The 18,924-nt window shown below is 39.5% G+C and overlaps 1 protein-coding gene across 1 annotated transcript in view; it reads right to left on the bottom strand.

The window, feature by feature from the left end:
- Positions 1-18,377: 18,377 nt before the first annotated feature.
- LOC149202592 (short-chain dehydrogenase/reductase 1-like) overlaps positions 18,378-18,924 on the bottom strand; it is a 70,796-nt gene continuing 70,249 nt past the window's right edge. Inside the window, exon 2 of the mRNA XM_089401633.1 lies at positions 18,378-18,675. Coding sequence (XP_089257759.1) covers positions 18,378-18,675 — 298 coding nt within the window. The remainder of the gene's footprint in view (positions 18,676-18,924) is intronic.

The following is an 18,924-nucleotide window of genomic DNA, read 5'->3' as shown; positions in this document are numbered from 1 at the left end:
ATGCTAGAAGACATTGGGAAGTTGGAGTGGGTGCAAGATGTTGTGCAAGAATGCAAGCAAATTACCAAGTATATTTATAATCATACTTGGGTGTTGAACCTTATCTACGCATTGCATAGACTTGATGCTAAAAGACATTGGGAAGTTGGAGTGGGTGCAAGATGTTGTGCAAGAATGCAAGCAAATTACCAAGTATATTTATAATCATACTTGGGTGTTGAACCTTATGAGGGAATTCACACAAGGTGAGCTTAGTCACCCAGCGGTCACACGGTTTGCTACAAACTTTCTTTCCCTCCAAAGCCTTTTGTATGAGCACCAAGCTTTGAGAAGAATGTTTGGTAGCCAACAATGGGTATTTTGGAAAGATAGCACAAAACCAAAAGCATTGTCTGTGAAAGCATCTGCCTTTGGTGATAGTTTGTGGGACAAAGTCACTGAGATTGTCAGTTTTACTAAGCCCCTTGTGAAAGTCTTGAGATTGATGGATGGAGAGAAACCTGCAATGGGATATATTTGTGAGGGGGCATGGACAGGTCCAAAGAGGCCATCAAGACTTTCTATAAGGGAAATTAGTCTAAATATCTCCCTATGGAAAATTATTGATTCCAGGTGGGAGAGGCAGCGACATTCACCATTGCATGCAGCAGGAGCATATCTCAATCCAAGCTTATTCTATAATGAGAGTTCTAGCATTCAAAGAGATCCTGAGGTGATTGTGAAAAATCGATTACCTGATTCCTACTGCAGCAAACTAATTATATTTCACCTACTTGTTAAATTAATTGAACAAGTTATTTACAGTTTTCTATAGCAAACACTGAAATACATACACTGTAGCCTACACCAAAATAAACTGAGGAAACTAAATACAACACAGAAAAGAAATAATAAGCACACACATCTACACAGTTATTTTTGGACAAATGTCCCTCGAAAAATCCAATGTGGGAAAACTGGTGCAACAGCTCTGAGGATTTTATTATTATGCAGTAGTAAATATGAGTACAGTTCGTTGGAAGCCCAACTGGCTATCCGATACAGAGAGACACTGGACAAACAAATAGTGAGATGATCTCACCCTGTGACTGGAAGAATCCAACCCTGATCTCATTAGAAGGAGGCTCTGCATCCCTTCTGTGTCAGCCTCTGCGCAGATCTGCATCAACCCTACACAGTTTTTGCATCACCTCTGTTGGGGACTGTGTTTCTCCTCTTACGGATCCTTTGTTGCCCAGAAACTTCGATTTCCAACCTCTCGGTCTCACACCCCGACTCCCGGCTTTTGAAACTCAATTTCCTTGGTAGGAATTTGATCTCCCTCTAGGCTCTGCACTGCCACTGTGTCAGCTCTGCGTGGACCAGCGTCAGCCTCTCTCTAAACATCGTTCTACCCTCTCTGCCTTGTAATCCTCTCGCTGATCAATCAACAGCCCAGATTAGATTCTAATCAATGGTTAGGATCATATTGACTTGATCTTCGCCTTCTTCTACAAGTTATACCCACAGTTAATAATACCCATTAATTATTTTAATTTCCTAAGTTTAGACTTAGGGTCTCATTAAAAATAATTAATTATTTTAATAAAATTGTTTCCGGGTGGAATTTCCCAAAACCATTTCTGGGTATTGGAGAATGAATGTGTCTAAGCCTCTCTGCAAATTTTGAGACTTAAAGCATATTCGATGCTACCAGAAACAAACACTCCCTCTTAGCGAGAAATGTGCTCTAGCAATGCAACCTACTGAAGCATCACTATGTTCTGTAACATCTCCTTCTGCGTTGCTGATGTCTCACATCACTACCCACCAACTACTGCGCAAATGTTGCATCTGTGCTGCTACTGATCCTGCCACTGTCAACACTACATCCGTACTGCAACTCCCTCTGAATTCTGCATTTGTGCTGCTGTTGGCACTGCCATTGCCAACTACATTTGCACTACAACCTTCTCCAACTGCTGCTTTTACTACATCAGCAACAGAAAAGCATCCAAAATTATTGAATTGGTGTTCAGTATGATGCATCTCGTTGTTGGAGTCTGACTACTGCTAGTCTCTGTGCTGACCCTCTGAGGCCTCTGCTCTGCTACTGACCTATGTTATGTGCCAACTGCATTGTTTCCAACTCTACTCTGTGTTGCTCAGTCTCTGGCACTCCTAGCCACTACAATTGTCTCTCCTAGCACTCTCCTGCATCAACTGATTCGGTCCATACTGCTACTACTAAATTGGGCTCTCGTAGCAAGGAATTGATCTGAGAGGTGGGCTCCTCCAGGATCTTGCCCATCTGTATCTCTTTCGAACTACAGCTCTAAATCAGCGCACCTCCATCTTGGAGGTATCTTAGTTGTCATGGAAAACTCATCCTCGATCTTCGCGACAGCAGCCTTCAGATCATGCTTCTCATCTTTGTCCTTCTTTCTGAGAGGACATTGTGTTGCGTAGTGACCCATTTCACCACACCTGAAGCATTTAATCTTCGAAACGTCCTTCTTCTGCTTCCGCTGCTCCTATTGCCCCTTAGATGTGAGGGTTGCATTCTCATCCTCCTCCTTAGGCTTTGACCCGCTGTTGCTACTTCCGTCAAGTTTACACTTGACCAAATCCCGCATCAGCTCCTCTTGCTTGAGAGCTACCCACATCTCATCCCAATTTGGCAAAGTCGCCCTGCCCAGGATGCTCTGGACAAAGACTTGCCACTCCTCTGAGATTGAATTGAGGGCCAGTCTAACCATCTCGGATCCTTGAGGTGTTGACCCCACAGCTGCCAATTCATCTCAGGTCTCTTGAAGCTTCGTGAGCAACAGATCAATGTGTTCACCCTTCTGCATTTGCGTACATCTCATCTTCTGCTCCAAGTACATCTTCCGTTGCTCGGAAGATCCTTGATACAGCATCGACAATGCATCCCACATCTCTTTGGCAGTGTTTCTGCCAGCTATGTGACAGACTATATGATCCTTCACTCCATCGAGGATCATTCTTTTTGTCTTCGCCATTTCTCCCTTGTACTTCTTGAGTTGATCTAGATTTGTGGGCTCAGCTACCACGCTGTCGACGTAGACTTTGAGAAAATGCTCATCCAGAAGGCATGACATCCTTGCCTTCCAGATCACATAGTTGGATGCCCCATACAACCTGTTAGCACTCCTCAGTGGCCCAAGGCTAAGAAAGGAGACCAACGGAGGTAACCTCAATCTAATCTTTTAGTTTGGCAGCTAGCCCTACCAAACCAGAGAGGGCTCTCTCTATGGTCACAGCCAAGAATTCGAATGGTGCAAGAATGGATTTTAGGCTAGATAATTCACAATTTGGGGGTTTTTGATTTTAGGGTTTTTGCTGGATGATGGTCTAGGTGTAGGGGGCTAGGCCTGGGTTTCCAAAAGATGAGTTTGCAGAGATATAATGGGGCAAGGTAGGCATGCTCAGTTAGCACTCTTAATTTGTCATGATGGATAAGGTAGAAAAGTAAGGTTTAAAAATGAGCATGAGTTTCATGAATTCATTTTTATCAAAAGGAAAGGTAACAAAAATATGAGAGTTTCATCAAAACAAAGCTTAAACTTAAGAATTATGTTTAATACTTATGAAACAATCACAAGAAGCATGAGATGGAAGTAGAGAGAACAAATAGAAGAAAAACACTGCTAATGAACATACCACATGAATCCCACTATAATGACTGCAACTCATCTTTTGGAAACCCTAGCCTAGCCCCATACTCCTAGACCATCATCCAACAAAAACCCTAAAATCAAAAACCCCCAACTTGAGTTGACTTATCTAGCCTAAAATCCATTCTTGCACCAGTCAAATTCTTGGTTGTGACCATAGAGAGAGCCCTCTCTAGTTTGGTAGGGTTAGCTACCAAACTAAAAGATTGGTTTGAGGTTACCTCTGTCGGTCTCCTTTCTCAGCCTTTGGGACACTGAGGAGTGCTAACAATTTTGGTGACCATACTGGAGAGCGAAGTGACAAATCTTCCCCAGGAATTTTCTGTGAGTTCATCAAGATCTAGGCTTGTGGGTGACAGGTCCTAGTTTTCAAGAAGGTTGATTTGGTAATTGAGCCAAAGTGCAGATTGAGGAAAACACTAGCTCCTAAAAGATATACAAGGTCAAATCCAGATCCCAACCCTCCAGCAGTAGTTGACAATCCTGAGAAACTTTTGAGGAAACTGAAGTCTCAACCTCCAGAATCTGAAACAAGTACATCTCCATTGCTAAGAACTACATCTTTACCTGCACAACTGATTGCTCTTGAAGATTTGTCTTTTGATCTAAACTTTGAGTTATCATTATTCAAGTCCAAGTCTGAATCTTCTCTTTCAGAAACACTTTTTGACCCTGTGAAGTTTGAGTCATATGTACAATCTTCTGAGGCTTCATCTGATAAGCTTGACAATAAGGTTTGGTCAAATTTCCATAAACTCCAGAATCTAGTTGATCAGCTAAAAGTAATATCTGAAAAGGCTTACACCTTGTATCAGCAAGAGTCTTTCCCAATTGTTACCCCTCCTTACACAGCTACCCAGTCATCTTCCACCACTAAACCATCATCTCCTCCCAAAGCATCCTCTTCCAAAACAGCTCCTCCATTAATACCCACTGTCGTAACTGTCATATTACCTTTTGCAACCTTTATGGTGAGATTTGGCCCTTTGATTTTGCCTGGGCAGCTTGCTGCTTTACCTTAGAATTATGGTCAAAGGTTGCCTCTGTTTGATGGCACAATCGAGATCACAGCAAGACAACATGTTGATAAGATAAATGATTTCATTGACCTCGAAGAAGTCGATGAAGATGATGCCAAAATGCACCTCATAGCTCAAAGTTTTTCTGGTGAAGTGAAAAATTGGCTTTGTGCTTTGACAGTTGCCTCAATAGCCAATCCCCAACAGTTGATAGACTTGTTCTTGGCCAGATGGGAAGAGAAAAAGAGCCCCCTTCAGATCTTGGGTGAATACAATTCATTGAAAAGAGATCCAAATGAATCTGTGCAAGACTTCAATATCAGATTCAATAAGGTCTACAATGCTATCCCAAACAACATCAAACCTCCTCCTGACTTGGCATTGTTTCATTATCCTGATGCCTTTGACCCTGACATGGGCTATCAGCTGAGAGAGAGGAATCCCACAACTCTTGAATAAATGCAGCAGAATGTTGTGAGTGTTGAAGCAAACCTGTTGATTAAGAAATCTCAGAAGAAAGTGGACAAGAAGGTCACAATCAAAGAGGATCCCTCTACTTCATCAGATGGTAAGCTTGACACTTTAATCAAAACCATGGAGAAAATGATGGATAAGATGACAATATCAAAAACTCAAGTCAAGAATCCTAATTACTGAGGTCAACAGCAGCAACCTCAATTTAGAATTAAAACAAAGAGAGCAGAAAGGTCAAGATCAGCAAGCACAGCAGCAGATCTGTACTCCACTCCAGCAGAATTATGCACAGGGACTTGATGAAGAAGAAGAGTTTGCAGGTGAGAACCACTTTTTTGAGCAGGATCAGCAACCTATTTTTCTCACAAAAGAGGATGAGTTTTCTGAGGAAACATATGCAGCTGATGATCAGAGACTTGTTCTTTCAAATGATGATGTGTTGGCAGTTGAAACAGAAGATTATCAAAGGGGTTACCAAAATGCTCTTAGCCAAGTGCAAAGGCAGTATAATTTGAGGAATAGAAGTGTGCAACTTACTTCAAATCCAAAGAAGCCAACTTCTCAAAAAGATACTCATACCAAAGAAACAACCTCTGCAAATCAGAACAAAGAAAGGAGGTTGCTACCACTAGTCAGGGAAAGAACAATGCAGAAACAGAAACTGGAGGACAAAGAAAGGAGATTCCCACCAAAGAACAACCAGAAAAGAAGGATATGATTTCCAAAGAGGTAGAAAAACATCCTAACTTTTTTAGTCTAGAGAATGAGATTTCTAAACTGAAAATTTCCATTCCTTTGACCAAATTAGTTAAGAATGATCAGTATAAATTCCATATAGCCAAATTGCTAAAGGTCGATCAAATGTCAGACATGGTGAATGTTAGTGATGACCACCCTGAACTTTTGTTTGGCCCTACCGTAGATGGAAATTTAGAAGACAATGAAGTCCCACCATTTTACCTCAGTCTTAGGATCCATGATTTCATCCTTCACAATGCCATGTTAGATTCCAGAGCTTCTCACAATCTCATGCCCAAAGCCATCATGGACAAGTTAGGATTGGATATTACCCGATCATATCATGACCTTTACTCCTTTGACTCAGGAAGAGTCAAGTGTCTCGGTCTCATTAAAGACTTGGTAGTATCTTTAGATTAGATTCCGACAAAGAATGTTCTAATGGATGTGGTTGTTGTTGATATTCCTCCAAGGTATGGAATGTTGCTTTCCCGGTCATGGGGAGCAAAACTCAAAGGTACTTTGCAGCTTGATTTCTCTTATGCTACTATATCGGTGTTCGGTCAACTTAGAAAATTGTACCAGGAAACCAAGATGAAATATATGATTACTAGCAAAGAGAAGCCGAATAATCACCCTATACATGTTGTACATACTGATTTAGAATCTTTTATTTTGTACAATGATAGTAGTTCAGTTGATTTAGATAGTCATATTGAAGAAGTTTTAGAAATTTCAGAAGTTTCAGGTAGTGTTGAAGTAGTTCCACTTGCAGAAAATCAAGAACAGGGATTGAACAGTTTGCAACCTAATATATCAGTTGAAAGGACAGTGGATTCAGTGAAGGAAACAGATTATGTCAAAACAACGGATCATCTTCAAACAAAAAATGAAATCAATCTTCCGAGTTTCAGCTTCCTGATGAGGAAGAGGCTCTTTGGACCATGGATTTTGATGGAGCCCTGGAAAGGAAGGAGCTGGAATCGGAATTTGGATTCGTACTCCAATGAATCACTCAGGTAACATTCCTTGTAATGTCAAAGTATGTTCATATAAACTAGCTTTTGATTGTTCAAATAATGAAGCAAAATACGAAGCCTTGATTACTGGTCTTAAGATTCTTAAAAAGCTAGGTGCAAAAAGAATTTCAGTTTATGGCGACTCCGAATTGGTTATCAAACAAGTAAAGGGGGAATACCAGGCCAAAAATTCCAGGATGCGAGCATATCGAAATGTTGTGTTAGATATCCTCAAAAATTTTCCTGAGTATACATTATCTTTGATTCCAAGAAACCAAAATTTCATGGCTGATTCTCTTGCCACTGTTGCAAGCATGTTTAAAATCCCAATACATTCCAATAAGAAATTTGAAATCAATGTTAAACATCGCCCTATTGTCCCTGATAATCTTCGGTACTGGCAAGTGTTTCAAGATGATAAGAAAATCAATAATTTTCTGCAAATGGAGGAAGAATTTGCCACCTCTTACATTGATGATGTATTTTATGAAGATGATCAGGAGATCCAAGCCACAAAATTGGAAATATTACAGCTAAAGGACAATTCCATTCCAAGAGGTCTTGTACCCTTGGAAGAGCTCTTCGATCATGATGATGTTGCACAGAAGCCGACATTGGCCCCCACTGAAACAGGAGTTGAAGACATCAATATTGGTACAGCCGAGAAGCCAAAGATGGTGAAATTGTCAAAGTCTTTAACCCCAGAAATGAAACGTAAGTATGTAGCACTTTTGGCTAAGTTTTTTGATGTGTTTGCATGGGAATATTCAGATTTGAAGGTTTATGATAAAAGTGTAATTCAACATACTATTCCTATCAAGCCCAATCAAAAACCTTTCCGCCAAAAGCTCAGAAGGATCAATTCGAAGCTACTGCCATCCATAGATAAAGAGGTAAACAGATTATATAAGCTGGTATCATTGTTCCACTTCGCTTTTCTGAATGGATGTCAAATCTCATTCTAGTCCAGAAGAAGACAGGCGAGATTTGTTTATGCATCGATTTTTGAAATCTGAACAAAGTGTCCTTGAAAGATAATTAACCTCTCCCAAAGATGGATCACATTCTGCAAAGGGTGGTGGGTTCTACCAGAATATCTTTACTAAATGGCTATTCCGGGTATAATCAAATCTTGGTCCATCCTAATGACCAAGCAAAGACTGCATTCACTACACCGTGGGGTACTTTCATGTATGCCAAGATATCTTTTGGGCTAAAGAATGCAGGAGCTACATTTCAATGAGCGATGGACATCGCTTTCGCTAATGAAAAGGATGTGTTTTTGGTTATTTACCTTGATGATATCACAGTTTTCTCCCAAACAGATGAGGACCACTTGCATCATTTGAGGATAGTCTTCCAGAGGTGCAGGAAATTTGGTATATCCCTGAATCCGAAGAAGAGTTTGTTTGCCATGGAAGAAGGCAAATTACTTGGTCATATCATATCAAAGGAGGACATCTGCATAGATCCCGCAAGAATCGAGGCAATCCAACAATTGGATTACCCAAGAAACAAGAAGGAAATTTAGTCTTTTAATGGTAAGATCAACTTCTTGAGAAGGTTTATTCCTAACCTTGTTGAACATCTAAGAGAAATAACTAACATGTTGAAAAGTGATAGCAAGGTAAGTTGGTCTAAGGATGCAAGGAAATCTTTCAACCAAGTCAAAACTACATTGTCTTGCGCTCCCATCTTAATCAGCCCTAATTACACTATGGATTTTATCATTTTTTCATTTGCTTCTGAGCACACATTGGCTGTTGTCCTAATGCAGAAAAAAGACCAAAAAACAGAGCAGCCAATTGCATTTTTCAGCAGAACCATAAGGGATGCAGCATTAAGGTACAATATCATTGAAAAATAAGCTTTGGCCCTAGTAAAGGCTTTGAAGGATTTCCAGGTGTACATTCTTCATTCACATACTATTGCCTATGTTCCAAATGTTGCAGTCAAGGATGTTTTGATGCAGAATGATCTTGAAGGTAGGCGAGGTAAATGGATTGCTGCAATGTTGGAGTATGACCTCGAAATTAAGCCTACAAAGTTGGTCAAATGGCAGGGTTTGGCAAAGTTGATGCAGAGTCCAATTTACATGCTTTGGATATCAATCTTATTGCTGCAATGTCTGAAGAAGAAGGGTTTGATTCATTTGTTCAGGTATCACAGATTTTTACCTCATCTCCTTGGTATTCAGATATTGTTTATGTGCTTCAGAATTTGAATTCTCCACCGGGTGTGTCGAAAAGCAAGGCTAGATCATTGAGGTTAAAAGCTCAAAGATATTGTATCTTGGATAATGTTTTATTCTGGAAGGATCCGGGGGGAATTTTGTTGAATTGTCTAGTCGAAAGCGAAGCAAAAGAGGTAATGAATGACTTTCATAAGGGTGATTGTGGCGATCACCTTTATTGGAAAACTACAGCAAACAAGATCTTGAGAGTTGGATATTATTGGCCAAGTTTATTTTCTGATGTCTACAAAACTGTAATGAGTTTTCATGAGTGTCAAATCTTTCAGGGAAAGAGAAAGTTGTTACCGCTGCCCTTGCAGCCCATTTCTGTCCAAGCACCTTTTCAGCAGTGGGGTCTTGATTTTATTGGTGAGATTCACCCTTCATCTTCAGCTCAGCACAAGTGGATTTTGACAACAACCGACTACTTCACGAAGTGGATCGAAGCCATCCCCACTAGACAAGCTACGGATGCAGTAATAATTCAATTTCTTGAGTCTAATATTTTGTCCCGATTTGGTTGTCCACAGAAAATTATCACTGATAATGCAGCAGCCTTCAAGTCGAAGAAGATGATTGATTTCTGTGACAAGTACCACATCAAACTCGAGCATTCAACAACATATTACCCACAAGGTAATGGGTTGGCTGAATCATCAAATAAATCACTGGTTAATATCATCAAGAAGTTGCTGGAAGAAAACAAGAAGAATTGGCACAAAATGTTGATCAATGCTCTGTGGGCAGACAGAGTGAGCACTAAGAAGTCCATAGGTATGTCACCTTTTCAGCTGGTATATGGAGTAGACATTGTTTTTCCGACTTCTCTTGTTGTCCCGGTGATGAATATTTTGCAGGAAGTTGACAGTGAACCCAATGATACTCAGCGGAGGATCAATCAGATGATTCATTTGCAGCAGTCTAGAGAGGAAGTACTTCAGAATACGTCAAAGCTTCAGGAAAAGATCAAGAAGATCTATGACAAGAAAACCAAAGCAGATGATTTTAGTTTGGGAGATGTTGTTCTCTGATGGGATGCCCAGAATGAAGAGAAAGGTAAGCATGGCAAGTTTGATAACTTGTGGAAAGGACCATACAAAATTTTAGCTTTCAGAGGTCAGAATGCCTACTTGTTGGAAGAACTAGATGGCCAAGAGCTAATAGGAGGACCAGTCAATGGCAGATTCCTCAAGCATTACCTCACCTGATTTCTTTAGAAATTTCCCATTTCCATTGTACATAACAGTTTATTTACCACTGAAGTATGAAAGGAGATGTCATGAAATTTTGAAGCCCATGGAGAAGGCCCTAAGGCTTTTTATGATCAGTTGTTGTTTTGAAAGTTGAGTCATTTTCAGTTTGTTCTATGTTTTGTCAGTCAGTCATTTTAGTGTTGAGTTTTGAGTCTGTTTATTCTTTTTTACTCCATCACCCAATGGATAAGGCTACCTAGTCTACGGTGTTCTTAACATCTCCTAAAGGAGCTGCCATCCCCAGCTAGAGCCAATGTTAGTGTCTGCCAGTCCTGCCAGTCACCAGTGATCAAATGTACTCTTTCAAAGTTTTGATAGGGTCCTAAGTCAAATTTTTATAGTTTCAATAGGTTTTCAAATAAAAATTTGGTCACTGGTTAGTGTGTCTAGGCATGTTACTACTCCCTACGTTTCATGGTCAAGTTGCCATTTTGGTTATGTCATCACTCATTATGATGAGTCATCAGTAAAATGTCTTGATCACCATCTCAGTCATAATATCATGGTCAGTCATGTTTCAAGGTCCAAATCATCAGTTTCATACTCCATTAGATGTCACCATTAGGATAAAATCACCAAAAAAGGTCATAAAAAGAGTCACGACATCACCTGGTCATCATTATGGGAGTAGTAATTAAGGGGAAAAATGTTCAAGGAGATTTCAACGTGTTTCAACATCCTCATTCATACTTCATATAACTCCCTCAACCCTCCCTATAAATCCCCTCATTCCATCTAAAACCCCTTTTTCCTTTAGAAAATCCTTAAATTCTAGCCTTATCCCAAAGTCCCATCCCTCCAGCCGCATTTCCATTGTTTACACATTGAAACTCTAGTCGAAGTCCATTTAATATTCCGACTCTAGCCGTTGTTCCATTTTTCTTTGAAATGTTTAAAAATATTCAAAACTATGTTGAAGTCTCTTTGAAGGCCGGAGCTAGCAAAACACATCGCTATCGGCGCATATTACATGAAACAATAAAACAGCGCCCCTCCCCTTCCCGATTGCGATTGCGATTTCGCATATCGCAGAGACACGACTCACCAATTGCGATAAGACCCGACCCGCCGATTGCGATATCGCAATCGGGGATCGCCAAATCTTAAATTCCCCTCTGCCAAACCCCTTCCCACTCCCCAATGGCGATGTGCGATTTCCTTTGGACGCGATATGTTATATATTGCGATTTTTAAATTTTCAGGTCTGTCTTCTTTGTGAAACAGGAAAAATCCGTGTAAAGGTTCCTCTCTGTATTGCGATTGCAATACGATACAGACCCATCCCGGATGTGATTGTGATAAGGATCGACGGCCCAGATTTGATCGGCTCGGATCAGACAGCTCAGCTCGACAATTCATAATTCTTCTCAATGGTCAATATCAGTTCATTTTTTCACACCCTCGGCCGCAGTTTCTTGTTGTCTTTCATGTAATTTCTCAACTGAAAGACCACGGCCTCTATTCACAGAGCACCAAATCACTCATTTCGTCGTCGCTCAAAGGACAATGAGGACCTTTTCAGCACGTTTTAAGCAGCAAAAGGAGACAGCATTGCACATTCATTACAATAGTTTTCAGAACCAAATGCAGTAAAAAGTGGAACAGCAACGCAATTCATAAGCCAGCAAGATTAACATCAATGTTTATTCAAGGCCTCAGTTACACCAAAATGCCCAGAACAGCACCAGAGCTCAACCAAATGATATTTTTAGCAGTTTGAACTATTTTTATGAATTTTTGTAACAAATCTTGAATTCTGTTTCAAGATATTTTTTTGTAAACCATTGTATAAATAGTTCATATTTCGAAGTATTGTGGGTTGGATGTTGTTTAGTCGAGGCTTGTGGAGCTAGAGTATTTGTAATTATTTGTAGGAGTAATATACAGGAGTTGCAGTCATTATAGTGGGATCCATGTGGTATGTTCATTAGCAGTGTTTTTCTTCTATTTGTTCTCTCTACTTCCATCTCATGCTTCTTGTGATTGTTTCATAATTATTAAATAGAATTCTCAAGTTTAAGCTCTGTTTTGATGAAACTCTCATATTTTTGTTACCTTTCCCTCTGATAAAAATGAATTCATGAAATTCATGCTCATTTTTAAACCTTACTTTTCTACCTTATCCATCATGACAAATTAAGAGTGTTAACTGAGCATGCCTATCTTGCCCCATTATATCTCTACAAACTGATCTTTTGGAAACCCTGGCCTAGCCCCCTACATCTAGACCATCATCCAGCAAAAACCCTAAAATCAAAAACCCCCAAATTGAGTTGAATTATCTAGCCTAAAATCCATTCTTGCACCAGTCAAATTCTTGGTTGTGACCATAGAGAGAGCCCTCTCTGGTTTGGTGGGGCTAGCTGCCAAACTAAAAGATTGGTTTGAGGTTACCTCCGTCGGTCTCTTTTCTCAGCCTTGGGAGGAGTGCTAACACAACCTATCCTGATCTCTCAGTCCACTGGCTGCCATCTCTGCCAATCAAAAAATTCGAATGACCTCCTCTCTCCTGCTGCTGCTCAGCAAATGAGAATTTAAATTCCCTGGCTAGGAATTCTCTAAGGAAGAAATTCCCCTAGTGCGTCTCCTTCTCTCCCACTAACGCTTTTCTCCCAGCAACTGCTGCAAAATATCTGCGTCCCAATAGAAGATCTGCTCTGCAAGGAAAAATACGTTGTTGGTTCTGCCTCTGGAATTTTTTGAACTAGAAATTGAATTTCTCTGTCGACTCTCTCAAAGAAATTGATTTCTCCTCTGACTTCACCCTTCAGGCCTTCGAACTGCGCTACCTCCTAGGGTTTCGAATTGCTGTCTCTGCAGGAATTTCGAACTCCCTCTTCCTTTTTGCTTCTAAGCTCTTCTGATCACAATCTGTGCTCCGATACCATGTGAAAAATCGGTTACCTAATTCCTACTGCAGCAAAGTGATTATATTTCACCTACTTGTTAAATTAATTGAACAAGTTATTTGCAGTTATCTACGGTAAACACTGAAATACATACACTGCAGCCTACACCAAAATAAACTGCGGAAACTAAATACAACACAGGAGAGAAATAATAAGCACACACATCTACACAGTTATTTTTGGATAGATGTCCCTGGAAAAACCCAATGTGGGAAAACCAATGCAGTAGCTCTGAGGGTTTTATTATTATGCAGTAGTAAATTTGAGTACAATTTGTTGGAAGCCCAACTGGCTATCCGATACAGAGAGAAACTGGACAAAACAAATAGTGAGATGATCTCACTGTATCACTAGAAGAATCCAACCCTGATCTCATTGGAAGGAGGCTTTGCGCCCCTTCTATGTCAGCCTCTGCGCAAATCTGTGTCAACCCTACACAGTTTATGTGTCACCTCTGTTGGGGACTGCGTTGCTCCTCTTATGGATCCTCCGCTGCCCAAAAACTTCGATTTTCAGCCTCCCGGTCTCACACCCCATCTCCCAGCTTCTAAAACTCTATTTTCTCAACAGGAATTCGATTTGCTTCTAGGCTTTGCGCTGCCACTGCGTCAGCTCTACGTGGGCCAGCATCAACCTCTCACTAGACGTCGTTCTGCCCTCTCTGCCTTGTACTCTCCGGCCCAGGAAAACTTCCCTCTTTCGGATACTATCTCTGCCCCTCACTGCAAAAGCTCACTTCGAATTTCTCACTAGCAACTACTCTGCTTCAAAAATTCAATCTTCTGAACTCTCTCTCTGTGTTCTCCAAGTGCCCATCAAGCCTTCTCTTATAATCCTCTCGCTAATCAATCAACAGCCCATATTAGATTCTAATCACTGGCTAGGATCATATTGACTTGATCTCCGCCTTCTTCTAAAAGTTACACCCACAATTTAGATTAATACCCATTAATTATTTTAATTTCCTAAGTTTAGAATTAAGGTCCCATTAAAAATAATTAATTATTTTAATAAAACTGTTTTTGGGTGGAATTTCCAAAAACGATTTCTGGGTATTGGAGAATGCATGTCTAAGCTTCCCTGCAAATTTTGAGACTTAGAGCACATTTGATGCTACCAGAAATCAATAGTGATGAGAGGTGTCATGATATGCATTGAGAAGATGTTCCCAGATCAATATATTCAGGACAAAATCAACATACAATGAGATATGTACAAGGAAGCATCTGGCATGTTTGGATTCAGCTCAAGCCAACGTCTCAATGACAAGAAAATGACTTGTAAGTGAAAATTGTTAGAACTTAACTTGTAATTTTGCTAGTTCTCTTTTATATGTTTGACATTGCAAACTAATAATCTTTGTTGTTATTTTTTTATAGCTCATTGGTGGATAGATTGTGGCACTGAGGCACCACAATTACAAGAATTCGCCATCAAAGTTTTGAGTCAACCCTGCAGTGCTTCTTCTTGTGAGCGCAATTGGTCAGTGTTTGAGCACATCCATAGCAAAAAGATAAACAAGTTGGAGCATGAGAGGTTGGAGAAGTTGGTTTTCATCTACTACAACCTTCAAATGCTCACAAAACAAGTGCAACCAAAGGATACAAATCCAATTTTATTGGATGCTATTGATTTAGAGTCTGATTGGGTTGTGGAGGAGGAGACCCCTGATTCGAGTTGGCTTTATGAAGAGACCGAGGATCTCTCTAGTTTGCCAACTCAAATGGAGACTCCAAATACACCTGCCTTGCAGTTGCTTCAACCTTCTGATGTTACCACTAGCTCCACGAGGGCTTATTGTAGGTGTCGGCATCCATGAGTGATGACTCGAGATTGTTATGAGACAATCATTCATCATTTATGACATGTATTTGAATTTTGAACTTGCTGACATTTTTCATTTTAATTATGGAATCATGAGTCATTTTCTTATTCAAAATCTAAATGTTTTGCTTACAAAAATCGAATATGTTATGTTGTACTTTTATAGATATGAGATGATGTTATGAATTATTGCATATATTGTGGTTTTAACTTTTATAACTTATAAGGATTGGAATTGTCATTAGTTTCTATTTTATGCTTAAAATTTACCATATTTTAAGTTTTTTTGTGTTTTGATGAGTCTTATACGAGTCTTATAAGGGTCGTTCCCGAGTCTTATACGAGTTGACAAGTCAATGCCGTGACGAGTCTTATACAAGTACAAGTCGTGCAACATTGGAATAGACACAAGTATTTCTAGATTATTGCAAGACTATTGGGTTCCATTGAGGGACAACAAGTCAAGTGGAAGTAGAGGCGCTAAACCTCATCTTATCCTTTGTTGGTATTGGGTGTTCATCAAACCCAACTGTTGGACAAATCCATATTGGGGTTCCTTCAAGAAGGGCAAGATTTCACTTTGTGCCATAGTTTGACCAAGTGGATGGAGGCTTCTCCCATAGCGAGATCCTTCCTAATGGAATTTGAGAATTTGTACCACTATTTTAGAATATATCATATGTGATAGTCGCCTAAACTTCAATCCCCATTCCTAGTCCAAATTGCATAAGCTAACAAAGAGATGATCGCAATCTGACGCCCTACAAGGTAAAAGCAAGGCCACGGTAAGCCTCATCATAACAACCATCTTATTTTTAAAAATTACACCTCTTATTTTTTGTTTTAATAAAAGTAAAAAATATATTAAAAAAAAAAAAAAAAAACTTTTTTAATAGCTTGTGCCAAATTTTATCTTTAGAAAACCAGTGGATCTTGGGACTTTTAACTTAAGATTTATTTTTATCAAAGGATATTTTGCCCTCTGATTTTCTTCCCTTAAATTAGATATTTCACGAGTATTGTTGAGATATTTTGTAGATCTACAATTTATTACAACATAATATTACACAGATCCGGCAAATATCTTCATACATAAGTCTTGACCAAGTATCTATCACTAATGACCCTTGTTTTATTCCAGATTTGATTCTATAGCGTATCTTTAGTTTTATGGAGCAAAAATAAACGTTTTCCAACCTAGAGTCTTGAAAAATTAGCTGGAAAATTTTCCAGGTTTTGACCCTTGGGGGAATTAAACCCGTCACTACAAGTAATTTCCAAATTGCTAGAAAATTACATTTTATTTTCAGATTTAAGTTTCTGAATTGTTTTTATCATCATTAATTTGCTGCCCAAGACTTCCCACCCACAGATCTGTGGATCTTGTGTGCTTCCACACTTGTGGGTGGCCTCAAAGGACATATTTGCTTGCTGGTTTTCTACATTTTCACCTATTTTGCAGGTCTCTAAAGTGCACAACAGCAAGACACTTGTCCACTTCCAACCACTTATCCAAGGGTAAAAGAGTGAATTCATCTTGTAATTGCTTAGGGTATTCTTCAGTCACTCTTTTGCTACTACTGGAGTTAAATAATTAAGGGTTTGAGTGAAATTTTTCTTGTTGGTCTGTGTTTTTCTGCAATTTAATTTCATTTTCAAATCAGTAAATTAGATAATTAACTCCTACCTTCACCTTAAACATCAATACTAGGCACTGGTCTACTCATCTTGGGTGAAGTTTCGCATGTATGTTAGGGAAGCTTTCCATAGCCTTTAACAGGGTTCGGGTTTAAAGAGTGGAATTTGTAAATTAGAGAAAGGACTTTTTCAGATTGATCACACAGGTTTTTTGGGGTCAACGTTTCGAACCCTCCACTGTGCCGAGGTGACAGTGGGTATTTATCCTGTGTGGTACCACCTTAATGCCACGAGAGGATATTTATCCTGTATGGTACCACCTTAATGCCACGAGAGGACCTTGTCGAGACTGCTAAATCATTGGGTAACAGGATGCTTGGACCCTGCTACCCACAAACTTGTTGGGTAACCATGAAAGGAATGCCACCATCTCTTGCAGGCCGCATGGATTGTGGATGCAAAACCTGAACCTCTCTCAAGCCTAAGGCCTTGCCAATAGCCTATGACAGTTTGAGAGGTAACACCTTCCTCACAGTCTCAATTTGAGATCTTCGAATTATAACTAATGTTCCTTCCATATCCGTCCCATCAGTCTAAGCTTCAATTCTTTTCTGTCACTGCATAATGCTGCAAATCAAAATGTTTTCCTTTCTCAACTTCGAAACCCTTCAATACTCTGTAAACGTGCCAGATCTTAAAAATGGGCCGTAACATTATTGTCTGTAGTCATGACTCATAACACCACTTTGGTCCCAGACAAAATTGGTGGTAACAGGTACTTAATCACATGTACGGGTAAAGTCACTTATGCTACATTGAGACAATACAAGCATCAAAGCTGATTACTAAAGATCATTTTCTCCCTTCACAGTCCTACCAAAACAAGGATGCATACTCCAAACCGCTGAAAAGAAAATGCCAAATATTCAGCAACAGCAACTACAGACACTTTAGGAAAAACCCTTAGAATGGCTGACTGTACATTGTAGGTGTAAATTTGAAATAACGTTACATGCTGCTCTGTCAGTGAGAACTTCAAAGTTCCTTTTCCCAAAACAATATCAAGAGAATAATAACTGGTCTCTCGTTGAATACGTAGAAATAAAAAGCCTGTCCCATGTTTTTCCTGATTCCTATTCTGCCAACAGGAACTTTTTAGCAGCATACATGGTCTAGCATGATTCCATTTATTTCTAAGGTAAAAATCTTTTACTCCTGAAAAGCAATAGGATCCTAACAAGTTCCTTCGATTATTTCTGGCAAGTCTACTACTGTATCCTTACTGTTGTTCATTTAGAATTCAGGTTCTTTCACAGATTTGGTATTTTATTTTCCTCTCTGAATATTGAAATTATGTAGATTGAGGAAAAAGCGTAAGGAAAAATTATACAGGTTACAAATCAAAACGCTTACATCAACACGTAAGCATGAAAAGTTTAGACATGTGGAAAATGCAGATGCACAACACCATAAGCAGGGCCAGAAGCCAAAGGAGTTTCATACAGAATCTATTCTCTTCTCAACGAGAACAACATACGCACAGATGCTTGCATATAAGTCATAATTGAATTATATAAAACCCCATTTTGCTATTTACTTATTTCGCAAGAGTGTAAAAGGCAAGAAGAGTACCAAGATGTCAAATCCACCATACTTCTGCTTAATATTTTGTGACAGATTGGCAATTGAGTCGGTACTGCATACATCCAACGTGTGGAAATCAACATTAAGGCCTTCTGCCCGAAGCCTTTCAGTTGATAGCATGCCCAATTTCTCATTTCTTGCTGTCAATATCACTGTGACATCTTCCTTTGCTAACTGGCGGACAATTTCATACCCAATGCCTTTATTTGCACCAGTGACAACAGCAATAGTATCCCTTGACCACCACCTGCTTGTCAGTTCACTCACCAAATATAATTACCAAATTGGTTTCCACCTCAGAGAAAAAATGCACAATGAATAAACCTTGCAACAAAACAAAAATGAGTTCACTTTTCACCAGTGACAAAGATTTCAAAACCCTTTCCTATCTATCATCCTTTCCTACTAAGCTATGTTTCTTTTCCCCAATTCTATTAAATTTCCAGTTTCAATCCCTTTGCATACTTCCTCTGCAGAACAAGAACAATAAGAGGCC

This window comes from Pinus tabuliformis, chromosome 2_1 (assembly GCF_031772625.1).
Source record: "Pinus tabuliformis cultivar Carrire ecotype Pingquan chromosome 2_1, CPIR1, whole genome shotgun sequence".
Taxonomy (NCBI): Eukaryota; Viridiplantae; Streptophyta; class Pinopsida; order Pinales; family Pinaceae; genus Pinus; species Pinus tabuliformis.
Note: the sequence above shows the minus strand (reverse complement) of the source record. Positions and strands in the feature narration are given on the sequence as shown.